A 25,856-nucleotide genomic window follows, 5' to 3' on the forward strand; every position below is an offset into this window, starting at 1 on the left:
TAACCTCGCCCATGCAAGCAGAGAGCAGGTTGCCTTAAAAGAATTAATTGATGCCTTGGTGGGTTTACACGGCAAAATCGAATCGAAAAGTTTTTGAATTTTTTAGGGTGGTTGTAGAAGTTTTGGCACAGGTTTGGAAAGCTGAGTTTTGTTATGCATTGTTTCCATCCTAATTATCATTGAAGCATTTAAAACAAACGGAGAGTCTTATGGGGGTGCCAGTTAGATTTTGTTAAAGTTCACCAGGAATTCTCAGTATTTTAAAATGCAGTGTTACATGTTGTGTGATTTAATTTTCAGAATCAAAATAACGATTTGTCAAGTTCATGATGGTACGAGTCCTTCAAAGAGAAACTGATTCTTTACTTAGCACCTCTCTGATAGTAAAATCCACAATTAAATTGGCGAACGGTGAAAATCTCTTGTGAGTGTCGTGCCCTAGACGGATTTTAAAACACTATTTCTTAAGCGTTATCGTTGATGTCGACTTTTTTACACTACATTTATTTACGACAAATTAAGTCATTACTTGTACCCATTGTCTTTTCATTATCATTGAAACATGGTCCGGTGTATCGGGGATTAAAAGAAGTAAAGGGGAGAAAAAAACAAATCGAAGCAAGTTTATTTCAATTATGGCCAGAGTGTGGTAACTTTGGTTGAAAGATGTTGTGCTTGCCATAATCAGACTGAAAGAGGACAAAGTGTCAGAAAGCAGTAGATACCGTCCAAAATTGAGCTATAGCGCCCGAAAATGGTCTAAAAAAACTCCGTTGACGAATGACAACATACAAAATCGGAGGGAAGTGTCCCAAAACGGACAGCAACGGCTATAGTGTCAAGAATCGGACAATATTATCCAAAATCGGACGAGAGCGTCAAAAATTTCACGAAGGTATCTTTAAATGGATAGTAGTATGAAAAAGGGAGGATATCGTCAGAAATCTGACGAAAGTGTCAGTAATGGATCGATGGCATCCGAAGTGGAGCGATAGCGTTCGAAATTGGACAGTGACGTCAGAAAGAGTGCATTAAGATCCCAAGAGCAGATGTATTGTTAAGACAGTACAATCAGTTAGGTGTTTTCTCGAGGCTACAAGTGAGAGAAAAATGCCACTTTATGGAATTACTGCAGTACTCAACTACGATATGTAATAATTCGAGCAAAACGTATGATTCAAATGACTGCTGATAGTTCCAAGGGCTGTGTCCTCAGTGATTTGGGAGGGTCTGGGAGGAGGCCGTAAGAGGGGAGGTGTTCTGGATACAGAGTGGGCGAGTTTTGGTGTCATTTGACGAGAACGTTTTGTGGAAAACTGCGCCCCCTCCGTCTTTTAAGTCTCAGGGTTATTACTCTATCATGAGCAATACAACGTAAGCAGGCTCTTATTGGTTGGAAGCGTTTATCTGGCAAATGCAAAGAATCGAGGACGTGGAATTTTGAATTTGACTCAACTTTGACGTTCTTTATGACCAGGAAAAGATATAATTGGTCTAGATCTGCGTTAAGGCCAAGACTAGATTGTAGACTTGAGAAAACTTTAACCTTCAAGGGAATTTAGAAAGGGTTGGCGAGTTTTCGGGAGATCGAGTCAGCAGGCGGTTGAGAAGCAATAACCAGAGAGAGGGGAAAAAGATGTTTCCTTTAAATTTTTTTTTCAGTACATTATACATATCAATCAAATTTAATTAGAATTTTGAGAAGTCGAGTCAAAGTGGAAAATTTCAGTTAAATATTTGATGATGCGTGGTATTGAACTGGTGTTGAAAAATTTTGTGGACTGAAGCACTATTTGTTTTGACTTGTCAGGTATCGACTCATATTTTCGAGGTATCCGCGGTAAGATAATGTAGGAAATGGCCAGAAGGGAAGCCAAATCGGATAAGGTAAGGCATGTAGCCTCAATTGTTCTCCATTCTCCCGTAAGGCACGTAATAATCAGTCATGGCAGTGAGGAATAGAGAAGACGCACTAAACTACAAGAAGGGGGCATATCACACCTTTTCTTTGCCGTCAGCGCCTTTTACAATAAACATGATCAGAGAGTCAAGGTTTCTCATTTGTTAGAGGTTTGTCAATAAGAAGAGTAGTTTTACAGTGATTCGTGATTTTTTACCGTCTTCCTGCCATATTGCCATCATACACAGAAAATTCCCTCACGTCAAATAACAATCTGATAATGTCACAGAGTACATGACGAGATCAAGGGGCTGAGAAATAAAGGGGAAAACGGGTGTTTTAGACAATGTAATAGCTGAGGTAGTGTGCATCGTACATCTCAATTGACAAAGTGTTTTAAGTGTACTGTGCTTTCTTTATTTGTGCTTTTAATCGTTGTGCCTTATCCAACTTTTTTTCCTTTTCTGGAGATAATGTTTTGTTTGTTCACTGTTTTTATTTTGTGGGCTCGTTTTTACTATGTTTGTTTGGTTGGTTGGTTGATTGTATTAGCGAGAGTTCGTCTTTGTTCCTCTTATTATCTCCCATTGTCTCCCAATCGAGTTAAACTGAAAGCTTGAGGATATTTGATTGTTCAAGCATTTGAGGTTTCCACCGACTTTCCCTCTTGGGAAGCAGCCAGTGTATATCTCTTATCCGAGAGGACTCTTACTAATTTGAACCACGCAGCTTTCTGGAACATTTTTAGACCCTTAGGCTAAATATGGGGGGCTTTACGTACATCCTGAGCGGAAATTCTCTTGTCGAGATTGCTTCTTGTTGCGGCTTGAAAGAAGGCGTCTTGGCCAAAGTGGCTCAGTTACTGTTCTGTGGTAATTATGCTCTGCAAAACATTAAATAAAATACTGATTTAACGGCAGGATGCTAAACTGACCATGGGGTATATTTGTCATTCGAGAATTTTGTAATATAGTGTAAACGGTATTTTTCTAGTTATGGAAACATCCCTTTGCCAGAACACCAACCAGTAGGGTCCGTATAATGGGCTGTTGCCTCTTGTCTCTGCTCGTGCAGCAGAGATGAATTTCGTTGCCAGCGTATCCGAACGTTCCATCGTCATTATTTCTTCATTTAACGAGGAAGATGGCATTCTAATATTGCACTGACAGATGTTCAAGTTCTCGACGAGAATGTCCAACGTCTGATGATGATCGGGTGTGGAGAAGTGTTTACCAAGGGCAGAGAATCTTCCTAGAAGCTTAAGCACCATAGACATCGTTTCTCTTGCCTATCAAATCTTCGACTCTCAGATGGAGAATTTGAACAGTTATCAACAGGTCAGTGTAGAAATTCTTACGTTTCCAACTCAGAAATGAAACATATGCAATTAATTTCCGGTAGGTTACGCTTTATTCAACTTAATACCTAATCTGTTTCAAGTGTTATTACAACCCCTCCTATTTGAAGTAGGGTCAATATCGGCAGTAATTAATTGTTAGTTATATATAATCCTAATTGAAAGCTAACAATATTTTCCTGCACACTCTGAGACTTTCTTTTAATAATAGAAGTTCTGTTTAACAATTGAGGTTTGAGGTCTGAAATAGTCTTATTCTGTTTCAACGACCATAGTCCAAGAATAACATGGACAACTGACGTACATGCTTTCGCCAAAAGATCTGCTACAACAGCTTGCCAAAATATTTACTAAAAATTATAAAATGAAAACCGCAAGATTCGTCACCTCCCAGGTAGAGCATCATAGAGCCACTCTTCACGTTTTTGCGGCATTCGTATCATGCTGTGAATATATACCACAACACGAATGTTTTTTCGTGTCATATTGTGACAAACAATGCCTTACTGTTGTTTGAATGTTGACCTCTGTGAGTCTCTTAGCGACTAATGTATTCTCGTCTATCCCTTTGAGGTTACATATTTTTAAGGAAATCGCATTAGCTGATCTAAGCCACGTTTATGGACAGTTTGATGTGTTATAACTTAAGCAGTTCCTCAAGCAGTTCGCGGTATACTTATCAGAGCAAAAGGGGATTAAACTAGAGTCTTGTACATTCAATTCCAGACTGATTTATTTATGATGATAAAGTTCGATAGCGTACTCTGTATTCCTTTCCAAACTTACTTGTAAGTTTTTCTCTGTTTTGCAACGAACGATACATTTATAGGAGAAGAGTTACCAGCGTAAACTGTCATATTCATATGATGTGGTAAAGCAGCAAAAATTAAACGAAATTCTCATTTTTGATCCAAATTTTATATCGCTTTTAAAACTGTGTGCACCTTGCAGTCTTGCTCATCTCTCATATTTCGTACAATTTTCCAATAAACAACGGTCACATAATTTATCTACGAGTTATATCAACTTATCACAACTAGAATTTCCATCATGCATCTTGTAGTGGTATTGTCAAACTGGTAAAGAGTACAAATGAAACCTAAACTTTATGGTTGCTAAGACCGTAAGCTTAAGACGCTATCTCGCATGCCGCCGAACTTTCCAAAATGTGCATGTCAAAACCTACGAATAAGAATGTTTATTATAAGAAATTTTGTTCGCTAACCTTTTAATCTATGTAAAAATCTTTCATTTAAAAAAAAAATTATTAAAAAAAAGCCAGAAGAAAGAAGACAATTTATCGCTGATTGTTCTGTGCTTGGAGGAGCGATACACATTTTCTGATTGTGTTTTCTGATCGTACGGCTGAGAGTTGTCCTGAAAAGGCTCGGTAACAGTGGCTGGCTTATGTTTCGACAATCTGAGTCAGTCGAGTATTAGAGCGTGCGAAAGAGTCCAGCTATCTCACTAACAGGGCGGATTTTGTTACTGTATGATAAGTAACAATGCACCCGATTTATTACAGTACTGGAATTAACTATAGTAGTTGCTTGAAAATGAAAGATTTCATTCAAGAAGGTTTTGGCGGATTATTGAAGAACAGCCTCCAAATATTGCTTTGATCACAGACATCTTCAGCTTTGTTGCATCTTAGTAAATAGCTTTAACCTTGTGTGCATCTTCTAATGGATTAGTAATTTGACGCACCTCCCCAGCTTGTCAGGAAGTCGAGAATACCGTATCACTTTGCAACAAGTTACATTTATCACCCATTCATCGTGTCAACACGGTGATACCACGAGTAGGTGTTGACCCGTTCTTGAAAGAAAAGCCGGAAACAGAACCAGAAGTCTTTGGAAAACCACTGAAAATTTAACCAATTTATTTAACTCTTACAGAGTTGGTTTCATACCTCAACAATTGTTTCGGCTAGCCAACTTTGTTCTTCGTGTAACCCTCGAAAGTCAAAGAAAGAAAGTAAAAATTGCAGCGTTTAGCTGATAAATTGGAATACAGTAATTTTGATTTGAGACATATGACTACTCTTTCTGTGATATAAACTTCTCGTAAAAACGAATTTAAAATGTGTTCTTCTTCCCCAGTAAAATCGCAGGTAATCTTTGGAGGAAATTCAGTGATAAAACACAGAGTATCTCCGTTCGTCGTAATTCAATTGACTAGGATGCTTCTGAACGGTCTTTGAGGAAACGACAGTGATGCCCTTCAGTTATTTAGTTTCTTTCCTGTATTACTCCTCACTAAGTTTACCAAGAAAAACTATCGTGCGATGAAAATATTTGCGGTAGCCAGTAGTTTTTCAGAAGGGATCTTCAGAGAGAGACAGAGAGAGACTGGGGACCCAGTTTAGTCTTGCTAGAGAAACCAAATTATTCTATGTCAATTTTTTTTTTCTATAAGAAACATTCGAACTGAGAACTGCTCGTTTGCAAGCTCTCATATAATGGAAGGCATAAAATGATACTTTCGAGCTGAGTGTATTTTGTCTAGTTTTTTCTTCATCCAGCACTGAAAGTCAAACTGGAGAACTTTGCAAAGAGAATGACAGTTGTGCTTTCGCGATGTTTCTTTTCTTTTCTTTTCTTTTTTTTTTTACGCGAAGAACAAAACATCTGGTGCAGACGTTCATTAGACTCTTGAGATAATTCCGCTTGCTCTTTGCTTGTGCACGTGTCACGGTAGCCACAACAATTTTGACGGCATTGTTATAAAACGCTTTGATGAAGATATTGTCTTTGTTTGCGATAATTACTTACTGCTAAGAGCTGTGCGAACGCCTCTTGACTTGCCTTCTCGAATTATCTCTTTGTAATGCTAAACTGTAGACTGTTAATTAAATTCGCGAGGAGTTTTGGTCCTGTTTCCATCGCATGGCAATTATGTCTAGGTTTAGCTTCCACTGGGACATATTTGTTGTAGGTAAAGTTTGTTTTGGTGAAGCTTAGCTCCAAGTGTGAGGAATACTTAGAGTCCGTACGAAAAGAAAAGAAAACATGCCTTGTTAAAGAGTTACAATTTTATCTGTGGAGCTAATTGTTGTTACTATTATCATTGCTTTCTTCTCTGAATGTTTGATGCCATTTATGTTAGGCACTCCTCAACCTCGGAAAAAATATACCAGTACTCTTAACAATTCCTATGTCGAGAACTCTAAAAGTATATTTTACGAGGAAATCAATTCAAAAAGCGGTCGTGGAACAAGTATTAAGAGCATTCAGCTAACACAGAACGAATTAATGAGACAATTTCCATCCTTTTGTCGAGTTCTGGGACTGAGAAAAAGTAGAGTACTACTATAGTCCTGAAAGTTCCGCCTTGAAATCAGTTGCATTTTTTTTGGTGTTCATGGTTTCGACTTCCGCTAACAGTCGGTCGCTAGGATAATGAAAATCAAAGTGTTACGAAATCCAAGTATATTTTTTTTTATGAAACTGTCTTTCATCAAACGCCTGATTAAGAAAGATTTTAAAAATAAATTAGAGAAGGCATGAACTAAAGCTCAAGGCAAAACGTCAAATATTCTCTAAAGATACGCTTTCATTTCGTACTGTTCTCAACCTTAAGTTTGGAGGTATCACAATCAATTTGAATTTCTTTTTAACTTTTTGTGATGTTTGTATTATCGAGATGATATGTACCTGCATAAAAATTACTGTTTTAGGAGCCTGTTCGCAATAACCCTAACAACCATAAGGCGCTAATATCAATATCCCTTGAAATTTGCATAAACATACAATGTTGAGTTCTATACCAAAACTCTTTACGGGCAAGTATACCGTTAGTGATAACATCTCGTGCTTGTGATAGCGATTCATGTAAAAATAGCTACCCTCATTACTTCCCTTGTAGTGTACCTTGTTTTAAAAATTGCATGATTTATATGGAAACATTGTCATTCAAAAGGCGCAAAGTAGGGAACAAAATCTTTTTCTGTACTCACGCTGTTAGCTCCGACTGTATTGTTATCGTATCAGAGAGCTTCTTTTTTTTTTTCGAACAAGCAAACTATCGATTCAATTAACAACTACCCTTTTTTTCTCATCTACTGATATTTCGTTTCTGTTTACTCGAAAAATTCTCGGAAAAATCTTTTCTGAATTGACCTCAACATGATAAACCCTGATAACGCGATAATGGAAGTGCTTAGTGTTGCGGTTAGTCGAGATTCTTATCTAACAGTCTGAAGGAGTCGAACTTCAACCTTTTTCCACTGTTCGGCTTTAGTCATACCCCCAACCCAACTGTGTTGTCAATTCAACGATCACGAAAGCTTTAGACGCTCCCGTGATCATTTCGTTAGACGAATTTTGTTCCTCTGCGTCCGTTCTGTGGTTGCATTCACAATGTTTACATGTGCTGTTGTGCGTGGCCCCACCTTCGCAGCGGCTGACACAGTGCTGTCGCAGTTAATCTTAAATCAAGCATGGCTTCTCAGGAGGAGCACAGCGGGACGTCGAAGCGTTTGAAAAGGCTTTGCACAAAAGCGATTTCGACCGCTTCCAGGGTTGTGATTAGCTATTGTTCCCCCCTGGTGGGGAGTAGAGCGATTAAATATTACGTCTAAAATCAAGCGTGGGATTCTTGGTGCACCCGGACGGAACGTCGAGACCAGACAACCAGAAAACCTGTGTATTTATCGTATGAAGCAACTGACTTTTTAACCTCTCTTTGCGACTGTCGCACTGACTTAAATGTGATCAAAAATGTTTATGAAAATAACCTAACATTTTCAATGTAATTATGTTTCCGTTGGCTTTGACAAAAAGTTTTTGTTCGGTGTCTACCAAAACTTACTGATCGACCATGGTGAGTGAGGTCACATTAAAAAAAGATATGAAAATTCTCCATTTTTTTCTTCACTAACTCTATATTTTTCCTTATTCATGGCTAAGTATAGAAAATTCTGACATCTTTTGGGTTAGACACCAAATAAAAATCTAAGTTTTTGTAACCTCGTGAATGTTTTTTTTTTAATTTGTGTATTCGTTTGTCGCCCAAGGGAGACAAGCTGAGGAAAATTGATGGATAAAAATCCACAAAATATTTAAATTTGATTCCACCCCTGAAACTACTTGGTAGTGTTATTCTCTTTGCGAAACATCTGTTGTTATGTTGTGTTGTGCAATTTCCTATGCTAGCCGACAGATATGTCTCCCCCTCTATGCATCGAATCATCTGCTCCGGTAAAATTGTGAGGTTTGTGTCGACTGCTTTCATAGCAGAAAAGTGCACGAATAGTCAGAATACAGCGTGAAATTTTCCGTTATTCCAAATCCTATGGATGTCACATCTTCTGTGGACTGAAAGTCCTCTCTTAGTTTGTGTAATTACTAACCTCTAAAGAGAATCATTTGTGCAAGTTTTATAGACGATTACGTGTTTGGTATAATTGCGTTTTGAGATTGTTAACAACTTTGTTGACTAACTTAACATAAGGTTCCGGAGTTCGATTGTCCCGCAGTTACACGAAGACTTCGTCGAGTAATGTGTTTCTAAATCTATCGCAAGGATTCAGGAAGGGCACCATCCCGTTTGAATTCCTCCGAAAAGCTTACGTGGCTGATAACAATTACAAAGTTTTATATGTTCAATCGCACTCAAGACTTAATTTTTTTTCAGATTTTAAAAGATTACCGGTTGTGTTTCTGGTGACGCTGTTATTATGCTCTTTAACTTGCCGCGAGCTTTTTACTATATTTTGTGTGGGCCTGTGTTATAACTCACGTTGCTGATATGATGTACATCACAGCTTCGATTAAAATCCTCAGATGTTTTTGTACTAATAGATCACTCTTATTTTTTCCTCATTTTCTGACAAAGCTTGACTGTCTGGGAACCGTAGAAATCTTTTGAACTTCGAGGGGGCAGACAACTCGCTGGGGTACTTTTTAAACTCAAAAACTGCAAACAGCAGAAATAAAATCTCCCAGCTGTTTCCTCCCCCTCATATTTCCGAAGGGAATCCTTATTTCAGCACTTAGTGGAAGAAAAACTTTTAACCTTCGACTCTTCATTCTTGGGGCGAATGTAAAATTGAGTTGTCGTTTCACTCCCTGTGAAAACCAGCGTCCAACACTCTTTACAGTCTTATCTTACTTTGAAAACACACTGTGTTTGGCCATGATAAAAGGTGCCATATTTGCTAGCTCAATGATACAGATTGGCTATGGTGAGGTTAAAATTTGCGAGGGCCTCACTGAAACGTACAGAAACCTTTGTTGCTCTATAAAATGCTTCGGTAATTGTTGTTCTTGAAGAACTGCACTGATTCACTGCGTTCGAAGACTTAGATTAGTCCTTGATTGATATAAGGATATTCTTGGTTAAATTATAATGGCAGTATAAGTTTGAAATTGCGCTTCATGGTAAGTGAATCTTTTACTCAGCCCCTCGATTTGAAAGATATGTCGAACCCAAATTTTGAAAAGAAATTTCACGAAAAATATTGAAGCGAGTGGAGAAGGCCAAGGTGGCCATGTTTAATTAATCAAGGCTCAGCTTTACACTCATTGCCGTCTCTTAACAATCATACGCTTTTAGTGAAAGAAAGATAAGAAATCTTGTTAACACGGAAGGAAAATCAAAATTTTCAATGGCTATTTTGGCGTTAAGCGGAATTTTATTTTCACCAGTTAAGAAAATAAATTAATAGGTTTTGTTTTTCCAAAATGGAAATCATCACACGATACAAACCGTCCTTAAGACTAAGCACCGTTTGTTTCGTTATGCAAGGACTAAGGAGAGGATAGCTTTCCTATCTCTTACATAGACCATGCTTACGACGAAATAACAAATTCTTGAACACCATATCCTTCAAGAGCAGTAATGTGTTCCAAAACTTTTTTTGACGCCTCATTTTTCGTGACTCGACTTGAAAAGTTTACTGTTAGCGGTAACCGGTGCGAACAGCATGGCTTCCAAATGTTTGTAATTGCTACGTTCTGCCTCACGAAACGTGACTTTTTCGGAAAAATCGAATTCTTCGGCTAATCCTTCCGTTCGAGGACTGTAACATTTTTTGAGAGAAAAATCTTTCCCTTTCTCTGTTACTTTTGATCGGAAACCGCGCACTCTTGCGAAGTAATGAAGGTTTTACATGTAGTATTCAACATTTGTTTTGTCTTTTGCATCCAACTGGTTCACAGATTTAGTTGTGTTTGCTACAAAGTAGGTTTCAGATATTGCATGGTATTCTCCTATAAGCAATTTCTGTACATCTTTTCAAGATTTACACGACTACCTGGTTAAGGTAACTGGAAACAAATATTTACATATATGAGAGGGAATCTGTACATGCAATAGTATTCGATAAGAGAAAGCACTTCATAAGTACTTCCCTTTTATCGTCTTATTTGCAAATTAAAAAGTGCTGCTTTAATTTAGAACTGTGTAAATCGTTCATAACTTTCTAAACGAATGAAATTTCTGCATAAGGAGTTTTCTTACATTACATTACGAAGCTAAGATTGTTGCCTAGAACGCTTTTAAAAATTCGTTGCGAAAATTTTTACCTAACATTTGTACTCCTGTAAAACTTCGACTCTTTTAAGGCTGTCTACAGATGTCCAGTGCTTCAACTTATTTGCAAAATCTGCAGTTAGCAAGAGTACCATTCTGAATTGTTCTCTGCATTTGATCGTGGCCTCGGCGACGGAGATCTGGCCGCAGGCTTTATTGGGCTATCCTTGTCTGAACTTATACTGTCCCGCTGTCCGTTCGTTTGTGAAATAGGCGGCGACAAAGGCCTTAGTCCACCAGTTTCATGAAGTTTCATGTGTTTTCGAAGTGAGCTGGGGTGCGTATAGCTTTTGTTGCACCCTTCGATTTTACAAATGTACGGTTTATCTGAAGTGTGAACGTGCGAATGCTTTTTTCTGTCGCTTGAGTTGGCGAAGCGGCGATCGCAGCCAGGGAACTCGCACTCGAATGGTTTTTCTCCCGTGTGAGTTCGTTTGTGAATTTTTAAGTTCTCTGACCTAGCGAACAGTTTTCCGCATCCGGGAAAAGGACATGGGAAGGGTTTTTCCCCAGTGTGGACTCGAATGTGGTTTACCAACTTGTATTTTGCCTTGAATGGCTGTCCGCTTCTCCCGCACTCTTGCCAGTAGCAGACGTGCAAGTTGGAGTCGTTGATGCTTACATGTTCGTCTGAGATGTGCGATACTAAATCAGGCATCATGGTGAACTGCTTGCCGCAAGGTTTCCGTTTCCCTTGCACTGGGTTCTGGTCTATCCAAAGGCAAGTTAGAATTTGATTTGTGGGTTGTTTCATCAAGGGAAGATGATACATTCCCGGTCCAGTCGGCCCTCCATATCCTGGTGGACCATGATCCAAGAAAGGACTACCGAGGCCACCTTGTGCAAATCGATCGGCTCGAGAGTAAAAGTCTCCTCGATATCTGAGCTGATTGTTGAGTACAGGAGGCATTCCATGGTGTGGAGAGGCTGCCTCGTGTCCTGATGTAAGTGCTCCGTAGTGTATATGTGGATTGCTCGTGACATCTAAGCCTTTATGCGTCACTGCGTGATGGTAGTTTATGTTGTTTCCGTGAATTGCAGCGGTTGGTGGCGAACTGAACATGTTGTGCCTATGTGAGTAATTGGGTGTGTTGGAAGCGATGGGGTCGTGAAGAGCAAGCGAGTGAGAACTCGCTAGGTTGGCTGATCCTAAGTGTGAGTCCTGGTGATGGATAAACTCAGGTGGGAATCCTTGAGAAGAAACATGACGGTACGCTGGAAACGAGTGATACAGAGTCTGCTGCGAAGACATCCCGGGCGGTTTTTGATCGAATGCGACAGCTTCTGCTTGTGCTCTGTGTGCAAATCTGATCGACGAAAGATGGCTCCCTGAGTCCAGCAAGTGATTCATTCCTAACGGCGGCTCCTTCTTGTGTTCGTTAAAGCCCGCGGTCGAGGTGGTTGGCAAGTTGCTCGCAGACGAAGACCGAAGAGCTGCACCCTCGAACGGTAATGAGTAGCGTTTGGCGAAGCCACCGTCCATTTCAAGGTTTCCCCGGGTTTTGAATATGGAACAGCTCTAGGCAAGTGTAAATAATAACGCGGCAAACTATTATTAAAGAGAGGCTACGCGAAAGTTTTGAGTGTAGTAGCATATGTTACACCGTTAAAACACAGCGTGAGACTCTGATGACAATTGTCCTGCTAAGAAAGCACGCATGAGCAGTAAAATGATCCCGGTGAATATTATGATTAGTCGTCTCCCGCGGAGCTGTGGTTATGTTCCTAATTGTTTGATAGCTTCTGAAAACAACACTATATTTGGCATTCCTTTTCTTATTGACTAACACAGGGTACAAACCATTTCATCAGCTTTAAGTGTCCGATCACACGCAAGATAACAGTACTTCCTCGAAGGAGTATCGCGTGCTTTCCCTGGGAATTTCACGTCTGTTCCCTCTCTTTTCTTCGTAGAGCATGACAAATACATGTTGTCGTTCAGTAACAGCTACCTCGCAGGTGAGGCTGCCGTGATAGACATATAGGGAGGGACACAATTTGAAAAGCCCAGCAGGAAAGAATAAACACCTTGAAGCGGTGTCACTCAACGTAGCTATTGCTGAGCTTCTTGTTGAAAGTTCCCCTTGAAATTTTCAAAGGGCGCCCCCAACTTCAAAATGTTTCTTTACATAACGGGATTTGTAGTGGATTAGAAGATTCACGCGCTGAGCGTTTTTGCCCTCAATCTGCAATGTTTGCCGCGATAAATTTATTAACACCGCGAGAGACACAATACTATTGACAAAAATCGCCGGGAGTCGCCACAGTTTGGCTTTACTTTGCAAGCGACATGCGATTCTCGCCAATTCATCATTCAATTGTCCGCAGAGTTCTCAAGCGGGCCGTGCGGGGAAGGCTAATCATATACCATAGCTCACGATACATATATTTTGCTTTTAAACGGCGGATGCTTGCAGCCACTATAAAAAAGTCATTTATAAAAATGTCAGATGTTATCTTTAAGGACTTATTTCTGAGAATAATGCGTCAATAGACATGTTAAGTGCTACCGATCGTCCACTATTAAACAGGGCTTAGGCTCAAAAAAGGGTGAAAACTTGAATTTCATTTAGATGAGTTTAATTAAGGGCCGTACTAAAGTGACTACTACTGCTAAGCATAATTCATGCACGGTAAGCCATTGTTTTTTCCAGTTTGAACCGTGGTGAAGCATCAGTGTTTATAGAACTCATGAAGGACATGAAATAGTTTGTATAAATAGGTTCACCGCGCGGGGCGCACCCCTTTCGTGGCTTCATTAATTGAATGTATTCACTCTCACTGTCTGACTAATTTCCGCGGTTTTCAAGTATAGCAGCGAACGAAGCCAAGCTGCAGATTAGTTTTAAACGAAAAAAAGACAATTTCTCCTATTCCCCGCCATGAAGGAGGTAATTATTACTGCGCCTTATTGAATTTTAAGTGGCAATTTAAAATTTGACAGGAGCTGAGTCAATAAGTATGCACCACAGTCAGAATTGGTCCAAAAAGTTCCATTATGAGAAATGTAATATATTTTTGAGCTCTGCTGCCGCATAAAAGAAATTGGTTTTGAAAAAAAAAATAAATAAATAAATAGGGACAGCTTTAATCCTCGAGGCTATTTTTCTGCGACATAATGTGATGTTGTAATATACCAGGTCATTTTCTTAGTAAACAAACTTCAAACCGGTAACCTTGCTCCATCAAAAGATATTTCATTCCCCCCTCAATCATTAACTGTGGTGATATCAATCATATTGAGTAAAAGAACAACACGGCTGCTCGGTCGTATATTCGTGTGAAATATTTCCCTCATCGCAAGTCCGGTTTTATTAGATTAGTTATCTCCTGGCTGATATTCTTGAGAATTGCGGCCTATTTAGGTTTTCCTTTTTTGAATAGAGGCAGTTAATATCTTTTGCATGTTTTACATCCAGTTTATTTCTCAGGTAAACGGATGTATCCACCTGCTTGTGTTTACATCTCCAATATCACTCAGCTGTCCCAATTATTTTACCTAACCTTCATGAAATAAATCAAACCGATTATTGTGCTCCTTGCCTCGAAAATTCGATTGGTCCAGCGACTTCGAAAGTGTCGTGACGTTTGCGGGGGAAAAGTCTGAGTGCCACCGTCTCTGGCTGAAATTAACTTCAAGGAAGCCGGAGCTATCGGTTGAATTTTTAACTTGTAATTTATTTTTATATTCATATTTCCTATGTATCCGGTCTGATCGTCCGGCGCTTCAGAAGTTAAAATTCTTTTTTAATAAACTGCACCGTGGTGGAGTTTGTTTTAATCACACCATACACACCATGAATCAAGAAATTAAAAACGGGAGCATGGTGATCTAGGGAGAAGAGAAAATGCTCAAAATTAACCACAACAATTCTTCACTTGAATATTCCTTAAGCAAGGTAAAATGTAAGGACGAAAGGAAACGCTGAGATCATGACATCCGTATAACGCCATAGACATTTTAATGTTTTTTTTCAATCTTTTGAGAAAGCTGCCCTTAAACGTTGAGCTTATTTACACCATCTAGAGCGCCTTATTTCGATATATTTGCATATAAGTACTCGCCTACAGCTAAAAAACCTTATTACCAAACGTCGCCCTTGGAGAAATCGGCCCAACATAGCAATTATAAAAAGTTCTTGTGAAATCACTTTGTCTTCCATATTTAATTTTCTTTGACCGTCAAAATCATTCCCTGAAATGAGATTAAGACAAACATAGGCTTTTCTCTGTTTTTCATACTACCTTCCCTGTTGAGTGTTATCAGAAAATGTAAAAATCGTCGAAATGTATTCCGATTTGTGTCATGCTCCCTATTCTGGATATGACAAATATTTTGCTGTTTAATTGTAGTTTTGGGAATTCCCATGAAAGGAAACAAAGGGCTCTCTCTTTTTATTCACACCTTTGTGAATTAACTTTTATTGTACGATGAAGTGCATTGTTAAAAATTTACATTTGAACTCATGAAACAAGAAATTGTAGTTTAGTTTGTGAAAGGAACTGAACGAATACCTGTGAAAGCTCTGTTTTTTACACTGTTATAAGAGAAATGTCACGAGTTAATATTGATTCACTACTGCAAAATTATTACATACATTTACTTTCCTTTGAAAGAAATCTCTTAAGGCTTTACGAGCGATTCTTGTAAGACTAGTAAACTATATTCCGGTAGTTTACCCTTTATATACGATTTAGGTATTTAGGCTGTATTTTTTTCGAGGAATTGCATCATAACGGCAAGTTTTACACCGTAGAAACACCCTTGCTAGCTTAAGATTTAAAAGATTTATCATATTTTTTTAATCAACTGTTTCTGAATCGTTTTGAAAATAAATAAAACCTCACTGAACATAGGCGTGCTGAGATTGTGCTAAAATGGCTCCAACTTTGAAATATAATGCCAGATTTTTCGTTTAAACTAAGCTTAAAATTAACTTTGTCTCCTTTTTGTCGTTTTTCTACGTCGTTACGAGTCGCCTCCACTGTGCATTCAAGCTGCCTTAGTAACTTTGCGGTCGACTAGGAAAGGAAGATTTTGCCTGTTAAGCCTCTTTTTAACAAGCATATTTGTGGGGCACGCGACATGTTGTAACGGATTCCCTTTGTCAACATCTTTGTCCAACTGTGGACAACTGTGGACAACTGTGGCCTCATGCAAAGATCAAGTCGAGGTCCCGTGTTCTATAAGAATAATTGTGTCTTTATAGTTGTGATTCAATCTTTGCTACCTTGGTTTATTTACAATATAACTCACATGGAGTGATATTCGAAGCACGGCTGACGAAATTTTAGAAGGTCGATAAATTTTTCCACCAGCTATGCAAACCTCGTTGTACATTGGGTTTTAAAGATTTTATGATAAATATGTCAGAAATCCTGTTTTTGATATTTTTCGCTGCTGGAGTTTCTTGGAGATCAGTTTTCTAGGGCAGATGAGTGAATTCTTAGCAAGGTTTTTAGCTGCTGAAAGAATGTTTAGAATTAAACTTAACATCGAAATCCAGGAAATTTCAGTAGCATTATTACCAAATTCCTCTCATGGACTCTCAACAAGACTTAAGATTTTTACAAGTGTGTTCATTTTTTTTTTAACTTGTTATGGTTACGGGATAGAATGCCGCTTTTATTGTGTTCAAAACAAAATAATTGGTACGCCAACCTTCTTTCATCCTAGTATAATTAACTTTTTGGCTTTCAGAGAAAATTCCCATTTCGGGAAGCCTCGGAAAAGCGCATGGAAGCGGGTTTTGTTTATCATGTGAAGAGTAGATCGCAGGAAACGTAAAATGATTAAGAAATGATAGCTCAGCCGCAAGCTGCCACAAGCTAGAATTTTCATGAAACCACCGGAAACTGGTAATAAATTACTTCCGAAAATTTCCTTTTGCCTCTATCTTGTTTACGTCGAAGCATTGTGTGATGATGCCATTAATGAAAGTTAAAAATAGAGTCGGAGATAATTTGGATACAACGAATTGACAAATTGGCTCGTAGTTTGAACGTTTTGCATGAGTTGTTCCTTTGTGGCGACTCAGAGGCACCTGTGCTTCAAATGGCCAGGCGCCGCTCTATCTGTCATACTCACTGAACAGTTCATTTGCCCAGAGGCTACTTCTTAACAAGTGCAAGCTATTGGCTGTCAAATAGGAAACTTTCAGTCCAATTTTGCATCTACAAAGACTTTCTTAACACTGCACTAAGTAATTAAGCTTCTATACAGAGCACATTTTTCAAGAAACCGGCTGATTGCCAAGCCACAATCGCGTTTAAGAATAGTTTAATAGCAACTAAAACTGACGCAAATTTGAGTTTATAGACAAAAAACAGACGTAATTGTCATCGAGCACAAATAATTCTTCATCGATGCTGGAGCAAATTTACAGCAAAAACAATTATTATGAACACTTTGCGTATTCATTACCCCTTTGATAGATGAAAGTTTATTAAACGAGAGCTGCTCATCTTTTTCAATGAAACTAGAAAGCAGAATTATTCCATTTGAAGACTTCTTCCCATTGTCTGCTTTTGAAGGCTTCACAAAAAAAATTGATGTAAATTTATTAATGAAGACCAAGCGACGCAAACTCTATATGGAGATATAGCAAGCCTCTTCAGTCAGTGAATAACTTCATCCTGGGTGTAGCTGAGGTCCAAGAATATTTTTCACAATCATTTTGAGCAAAATGGAGTGGTTTGCTTATCTTATTTATAGGTTAACAATACCGTCGTGTGTTAAAAACTTTATCTTAAAGTGCATGTCAAATACCCAAGAGTAATATTTTATTTCATTGTGGAGTATTGTTTACCGTAAGAAGACAGAGTACAACGCAGGGCAGTTCTTTCAAAGTAAATTAAGAAACTTCAACTTTTCTTTCTTTCTTACTCGACATGTGAATCAAACACCTTGTGGACTTCTCAAATGATTAACGTCTTTTAGACCACCCTCTTAAAAAACCGTCCTATGCTAAACCTTTATATTTGAAATAAATGGATGATAAAAGTTTTCTTGTAATTGTTCTTGTCTTTTGACGTTTACACTTCTAGACAATAAACAAGCATTTAGCCTTCTCTTGCGGTTTGATAGCCTTTGTTAGCGCGACCACCGCAACAGTTCAGCAACTTTTGTCTGCAGTGACAAACTGAAAGGCGCTGGTACTGTTATTTTAAAAGAAAAACATATGCTGACACAGATATTATAGAGGAGATGGATTGAAAATCAACTTCATTCTAGATGGACATTTTAGCTAACGCTGTGCTCAAAAAGTCAACAACGAATGCCCGCTTAAATTTGTCACTCGCCCTAAGGGCTGAAGTCTTTATCACAAAGTTAGCTCCTAAGCAATGGTGGACAACTGTTGCTCGTGAGGGTGAAACGGTAATTTTGAATTTACTCCAGATATTTATTTCATCAGAATCACCGAGGTACGTTTACAGATAAAGAAGACGGTACAACGGTATAACTCACTTAGACCTGGTTAGTAAGGTCAGTGTGCTGCTAGAAGTGTATCTTGAAATTCACCGTGGACAAATGTTAAGCATTTGTTCTTTATGTTAATTAATCAAGTAGATGATGCGAAACATGTTAATTTAACCTGAGTTATCTGAAAATCGAGCAAATGTCTCACTGCCTGTTCCTCATAAAGCTTGATATCGATGCAAACCACTTCCTTGCTGCCTCAATTGATCGCTCTGTGTGTCAATTGTTGCATGCAAAAGAAGCGAAGATCTTAAAAGTAATTATGAAATATTATCTACAAAAAGGACCTGAGACAGGCTTGAGTTGTGATCAAGAACTATTTATTACGTTCCAAATAGACGGAATGTTATTAACTCCTCTACCAATTCCTCGTTATATTTTACATAGACGGTATCAAAATTGTTATAATCTTTCCGTGAGTTTGCAATTTTCTTTCAATCTTTTAGAAGACAATTTTGTCTGTAAGGGGTGAGAATTATCCATATTGTTATCAAAAAGGCTGTTTGTTGTGCTTCTGTCTCTCTTTTAAAGCTAACACTACTTCTATCGCTGCTCGTAGGTGACGAATATCTCAACATTTTTTTTTCATGACAGTTCCTGCTGGACACGTAGCATGCAACAGAGATCTTCAGCTATGACTGGACCCCTAGCTTTCAGTCTGATAGCACTAAAATGCGACGGTATGACGTTCAGTTCTACTGTGTATTTCGTTAATTAATATGGTGTACTGTGGTGAGGGTTTACTTGTTCTTCATGATGAAACTACGCTGATTTTGCTCTTGAACAAAAGAAGTTGTTCTGCCGTAATGGAATCGTTTGCAAAACGTTAGCTGTCTGCTGCGCTTCAATCAGTATCTGAAAGTAACAACAAAAAGGAGACGTTGAATTCTAAGAAATTTTCAAACAATCTTTTATTTATCATATCTATTAAAGAGAAAGCGAATCTGAAGAAAATCAGTTAATGAGTATGATACATAAAACCCTCAATAGAGGGAAACTAAAGTTACCGGAAAGTGATCAAGAATAAGATTTCCACGAAATTGCGACTATCACATTTGCCTTAAACAAGTAAACGACACAACTTCCAAGTTTTAGTTCAGTGGAAAGTTTGGCAAACTAAGTACTTGAAAAATAGGGTGGATTAGTTTCCAGCGCAAACAAGATAGTTTCATGGCTTGTGTAGGGGGGTGGTGTAAGAGACACACTCTCTTTGGGATCTCTGTAACATGTTTCACCTGTATGTAACCTGCTTCGAAAAATTTGTTAGAAAACATCTACATGAAACTTTCCTTTTTCGAATTGTTAAGTCCATATTAGTAAAACTAGCCGACAGGTTCTGTTTTAACGTTTTCCAGTGCATACTCAAAGCATTATGAAAACGCACACATACTTAGCTTCTCGGAAAATCGGAATTCATTTCCACGTTAAATCCTTTGTAAGAATGATTTTCCGTCTCTTTTCAAAACCAATACAGTCGCATGCCGAAAACGTTCTCTTGGCCATACTTTCCGCGCGGGTTAATCCCAACGCGGCTTAACTTGAATTTCGGCTCATGAACGAACAACACTCGGTTTTAATGTGACATTTCTGTTTTCTTCGTAAACTGTTAGACTCAATAGTGTGGTTTTGTCTTGGAAATGTTGGTTTTTACGCTTCTCTTTTCGGGTTCGCCAGCAGGTGGCATAGACAGCTCGTCTATCGCCGTGCGGTGTTTCGATAAGAATATCTTTAATTCACACAGCGAGGCTCAACATTTTCGTCTCTCATTTTCAATAACTATTTTCTTCGAGGGATTCGAGTTTACGTGATGAAAAAGGATGAATGACATGGAAAGTAAAAACAAAAATCAAAATTGAATCTTCTCTTGAAGACCTTCGCAGCTTCGGCGGATATGATCTCTTGATCAGCTTTGTTCAACTAAAACTCCTTCCTATTATAAACAGCGCGTCGGAAAACTTTTCCTTTTTGTATGCTCAAAAATTATTTCATTTTGTTTATTCCGTAAAGTTTATTACCGTCAGGATCTGAGAGAAGTTTGGTGTTTCTTTTTGTTTGTGGAGAATAGAAGCGCCACTTGTCTGCTATGGTGAAAACGCTCCTATCAAGCACTCCTGCTGTGCCTGCAGTATATTCTCAACCTACGCCTTTATAAACTCGTACGAACGAGAAGCTGAAGGAAGCTCTGTGGTTATTTTATGTTGTGCTGACAGCAATGTTCGTAAGAGAAAGAGAGAGAGAGAGAGAGTGGAAAGGCAACTTTGGGCCAATGTAAGTGAATTTGTCCATACCTTTAAACTGATCTATACGTTGACAGAGTACGTTTTAATATCCACGTCGCGCTGACAAAGAATTTATATTACCTTTGAGTCAACTTTTATTAAAAGAGGAAGGGAAATCTTGGATATTGGGCCAGTGTAAGTGAATTTGTCCTAACTTTTCGCCGATAACAAAGACAATAACAAACTGCGTTTGATTTCCACTTCACTTTGACCAAAAAATTATATAACTTTCTAATCGACCTTTACTAAAAGAGACCGCAAAATTGGATTTTCAATATATTTTTTTCCATTTCTTACAGTTCCTTGCTGTATTTAACAACCGTGGTCGATGACAACAAGTTCATTGAGTTCACGAAAATACTTCCCTTTCTCACTTGAAGCGTAAAACTGAAAGGTGAAGATCGATGGTGAAATCACCTGTGGAAGGTGTTGGCGATATTTTTCCTTTCCTTTCGTTGCGTTATATTTCGTTTTGAGCCCTCCACTTTCTTTTTTTCATTTTCAGTTTTTTTACGGCGCGAAAGCTCTGGTATTAATTTTTTTTCTGATTCTGAAATAATTCGATGTAATAAATACTACAGGATTCTCGGAAAACAGTCCTAATTGCAGCTAAATTCTCCCAGCAACATCACTTATAGGTGAAATTTCGTTAAATTTCATTCATCAAGGGACTACACCGATTAGGATTTTCCTTCGCCTTTAGTAATTTTGATTTAATGCGCTACATTGGTGTTATATAAATTAAACTGAGATTACTCTCACTTGAACTTTGCAATGGTCTAAAGTCACAGTGTTGCAAGTGTCTTAACATTGTAATGCTTCGGAGAGGGCGGGAATTCATAAGAAAGCTCGGTAGTAGCGTGTGAAAAATCAGATTTTAGAGGCGATAACACCGCACTCTTAGGTTGCATCTTGATTGCAGCAGTGGACTTGTTTACTCAAAATTAGATTGATATTCTTCTTGCGTTGAAATTTTATTCATACAATTTGAAAGTTATTTCTCTCTCGAAAAGTTATATTCATCGCGATCTTGATGCAATGCAAACGCTTGGAAAACCACTGACGTGCAATATTTTGTCAAACAGACACGCTAACTGCGAAATAGTGTGATGTATTGAAGGGGACGGTAAAAATTTCACTTAATATTTTGGTACCAGCACCTTACCCCCAAGGTAATCATTTAGCTCCTTCGTTCTCTAAAATAAACGAGAATAGGCTTTAAGGGCATGTACGTTCTTAATGAGTTTTCATCTTAAACAAATTTGCGGTATGCCGCTCCGGATTTTTTCAACGATTCTTTGTAAAACAAACTGGGAAAATTGAAAAGCTTATTAAAAGCGCGAAAAACCGCCTCGGTCTTCAAAATATTATTAAGCGTTATCACTAGACCTTTTAGCAGTATTTTGGGATGTTACCAAACTAGGAAAAGTGATGTAAAGCCCGAATGATAGAAAAATATGAATTCCGTCAATATTCCGCCTATCACTTTCACTTAAACACCTACGGCTTTTAGAACATTGTTTTGATTCTTTGTTATCTTGAATAGATGTCTTCTTAACCGACTTTGGTTTCTATGTAATACTTGCATCTACTTCCTCGTTGTCTTCTTTCTCTCAATGAGATCTGCCAGTTTTTCTATCATTACGTATAAAAGTATTTTTCTCCGAACTACTTGATTCTATAGACTCAAAGGATAGTTTTTTTTTTCATCTCAATTTAAACCCTTAGAGCCAAAAGTAAACTTTAATATAATGTAAACATGACAAGATATTATCCTTAAAGACGCATTTTAAGGTTTTAATATGGTGTTTAACAAACAAGTAGACATCTTTAAACGTCTTATTTCGTATTTTGATGTTTAGATTTACTCATATTTTCATTTATTGCTTGTTTCCTTGAGAACATCTTATAGAGAAAATCGGTTTCGCTGAACGCACCGGTAGTCGATGAATCTCATGTCAACCTCACGAGCAGGTGCTCGGTTAAGAACGAAATTTGTTTAATTCAAGTAATACCTACATCTTAAAGAAAACAATATCTATTATCGTACGGTGATAATAAAGAAGGTTAAAAATACGGCAATGTATGCAACGCTACCCAACGGTATTTTCAATAACCATACGAATGTTGGTAAAGTGTTCTTTAGAGCTTTATTCTCGTGGCTTTTGTTCACGCGTATTTAATTTAGGGTAAGATATGATTCTAGCAGGTGCTCGGCGGTGAAATTGATCCACATCAACAGAAAGCCTAACTTTTTTATTGCATGGCACTCCAGGTGATCCAAGAGAGGCTTTCTTTTATTATCTGCCTTAAAGGTAGACGCAGAATGAAGTAATAGAAAAAACTCGACTTGATTCTCGCAATAAAAGTGGCTGCGAAATATTGGACAGGAAACCAACTAGACGATCGCTTTTTTAGTTAATTTAAACCTCAGTAACACACTTCCTTTTCTTTCAAACTACTGATAGGGCAATTTTAATTTTTATAACTAAATGTGGTTTGTGCATCGAGCATTGCGTGAAAAAAAAAAAAAAGAAAGAAAAAATAACAGATCGCGTGTGTTGAAATAATGAAACTGAAGCAGGTACATGTTCACTGTGATGTCCATTCATTGTTCATTATTGTTTGTCATTTGAAGCTTTTTCTAGCGTTACCATAACTTGTTACTCTTTAATCCGAGAATCTGTGAAATGAACTATAATTAATAAAGGATTTTGTTTATTTTCTTCTTTTGATAGAAATCAAGGCTTGAAGAAAAATAAGATTGTTCCACCAAGGCTTTCCATAGCGTCATTGTTATGTTTTTTTTTTAATATCTAGCGTTTTCCTTGTAATGTATTTGTGTCAGATTTTTCATTATCGCAAGATCAGAAAAGCATTTTTTGTACTGTAAACTAAAACTTGCAATGAAGAGTCATTACAAAGCTCTGAGGGGTCCGTTTAGTAGCTCCTCCCTCTTGCTATTAGTAGAAAATTAAGAAAATTCTTGTTTTGGTTCGTTCAATCTGTAACGATATCCTGCTGACAGCATCTTCCTTCATTTTGCCAACAGCGTGAAGGAAATAATAAACACGTTTCCCGCCGCTGTTATTCATCACCCCACCCAGATTAATTGGCGCTACCCGTACCACTCAGCCTCGCGGTCACGCTGTTTTGGTAATAGCGAAGACAATCGGAGCACCACCATCCTAGCGAAGCTCTCGGTGCGTGCGTTTCACTTGGAAGGATTTCTGTTTGTGAGAGATTTAAAGAAACAAAAAAATAAAGCTAGTGCGGGTTTAAGCTTGGCAGTTTAGACAAACCCATCCTGTTGTCTTAATCCCTTCATTGCCCACTGTGTTTTTAACAAGAACTTGTCTCTTTTTATTAAAAAAAAAGAAACGAGCTGGTCACAACGTGTCTAGTTTATAAGTCGATGGTTGTGTTATGTGGAATTCATTCTCCAAACTCTTTAAATGAGGTTATTCTCTTACTCGAAAATCGGAGAGTAATTGCTGTCTAAAACCACATCCTTGCACCTCACCTGTCCCGAAGAACCTTCTGGACCGATAGAATTAACTCCAAGGTACTCTTTCCTTGCTTAGTTTTGCATATCGACAGAATACACTCATTTTGCTGTCATTTGAGCTTTACATCACGTTTCCTCGTTTTTGAAACGTCCCAAAATACTGCTTAAAGGCCTAGAAATATTGGTTATTACAATTTGAAGAGCTCGTTTGTGTTGTATATGCACCTTTCTTCGAGAGAGCTAAAACCCTGAGGGTATATTAATCTGATATAGCTTTGTTGTTGAGCGTTTTTAACCCCAAACACCGATTTTCACAGCCTAACTCCTAGGTAACATAGTCTTAAGCGTAGTTGTCTCTATGACAAACAACTAGCTCGTAGCTCCATAAAAAGCGATCTTGACTGAATGTAACTCATTACTTGTAATTCAAAGCTAAAGAGCTCGTAATTACGAACTCGCTGATATGGTGGAATATTATTTGCATGTATGTCGCTTTCTTTCATCCTTTCTAAATAAAATTGTTTTATTTCGGATCTTATCTTAAATGTTCATTATCTTTTGATTGTTGGTAAAACGTGTACGACGTATTTGGTTTTTCTAAGTGATAACATTTTCCAGAAACGTACTTTCTGGTGAAACTAAAACTGTTTGGCAGATTCATCTCGCAGTCCATATAGTTTCCTGCGGGTATGCTAGATTATAAAATAACGCATAAAAAATGCGTTGGGTTGTGACTAGTTTCACAGTTTGTTTAGCATATAAACCAGAGGATGAATCAGTGAAGAGGGTTTGTTGAACTGACACAGAGAAAATTAAAAAGTGGAGCATTTATCATGAGTTATCATTCTCGTTATTATTCTGACCCCCATGTTCACGTTACACAGTGAGTGTTCAGAGAGGTCACTAGTTGCAGGTTTCTTTTGCCCGGCATCGAAACTGTTCTCTGAATATATTAGCATAGAAAACTTGTTGGCAAAAGTTTTTTAGGAGAAGCTTTAAAATTTCCCTAACAAATGTCAGTCTAGTTTTCCCTAAAAATTCTCGTTTTTCCAAAACTGGCATACGAACAAGTTTTTTATGGGACGAGACGAATTCTTATGGAAAAGCCGTCAATATTTTCCTTCTACCTTGCCAGGCATGAGTTCACCTAAAAATACCTTTGACATAGAAGTTTCTGTGCAGTATCTTTTCTTTCCTATCGATGCAATGCCTGATTTATTTACAACTATGGGTTTGATGAAGGAACGAATAACTATACAGCGGGACTGACTGTGAAACGAGGAAAGACTATTAATCTATGTTCTAGAACCATCAAAGATGGCTTGATAACATGATCGTTTAGAGAAAGTTTTATGAGATAGTGAAAAGAGAAAGTTGCTGTATGAGTGGCTGTTGACGACTTTATCATATACGATCAGAAGGGCTTATTTCCTTTCTTTTGTTTTTGTTTTTGTATTTTAGTTTCATGTTAAGTCCAAGCAATCGTCCATCGCTGCGTCAGATGATTTAAGCCTCCCTTTAAAATCGACACCTCAGTAAAAATGCCCTTTATCGTGTATTTTCCTTTGCTTCAAAATAAGTCGTATCAAGTTTATTTACCTGTTTATACTAGACAAGATATTATTTCTGAATGAAATGGATGCTTCTGACTGAGAGACTCCATCATTGTATAGCTTTAAAGCAAACTTTGAATTACAGTTTTGGAATATTTGTGCTAGATGAGCCTTAAAAATTTCACGGAATGTCTGGAAAGAAACATAGGCCTCTTCTTGGTTAAAGCTATTAAAACATAAATC

At 38.0% G+C, this 25,856-nt stretch overlaps 1 protein-coding gene and 1 pseudogene across 16 annotated transcripts; one reads left to right on the plus strand and one right to left on the minus strand.

The window, feature by feature from the left end:
* The first annotated feature begins 2,913 nt into the window (after positions 1-2,913).
* Positions 2,914-23,853, plus strand: LOC131792492 (uncharacterized). 16 transcript variants are annotated; one of them, XR_009340852.2, is made up of 5 exons: positions 2,914-3,237; positions 18,209-18,279; positions 18,868-18,953; positions 20,339-20,541; positions 20,852-20,978. XR_009340852.2 is itself a non-coding variant. In XM_059109868.2 (4 exons), the coding sequence occupies exons 1-4, from the start codon at positions 18,028-18,030 to the stop codon at positions 23,312-23,314; spliced, it is 504 nt and encodes a 167-aa protein (XP_058965851.2). In that variant the 5' UTR covers positions 17,918-18,027; the 3' UTR covers positions 23,315-23,853. The 16 variants fall into 16 exon arrangements, 2 of the variants coding, with proteins under 2 accessions (XP_058965851.2, XP_058965846.2); XR_009340853.2 differs by having other exon boundaries at positions 18,209-18,270; XR_010718485.1 differs by lacking the exon at positions 2,914-3,237 and adding an exon at positions 23,291-23,853 and having other exon boundaries at positions 17,918-18,218.
* LOC131792490 (zinc finger protein ZIC 4 pseudogene) lies at positions 9,085-12,736 on the minus strand (annotated as a pseudogene).
* Positions 23,854-25,856: the final 2,003 nt, after the last annotated feature.

Source organism: Pocillopora verrucosa, chromosome 8 (assembly GCF_036669915.1).
Source record: "Pocillopora verrucosa isolate sample1 chromosome 8, ASM3666991v2, whole genome shotgun sequence".
Taxonomy (NCBI): domain Eukaryota; kingdom Metazoa; phylum Cnidaria; class Anthozoa; order Scleractinia; family Pocilloporidae; genus Pocillopora; species Pocillopora verrucosa.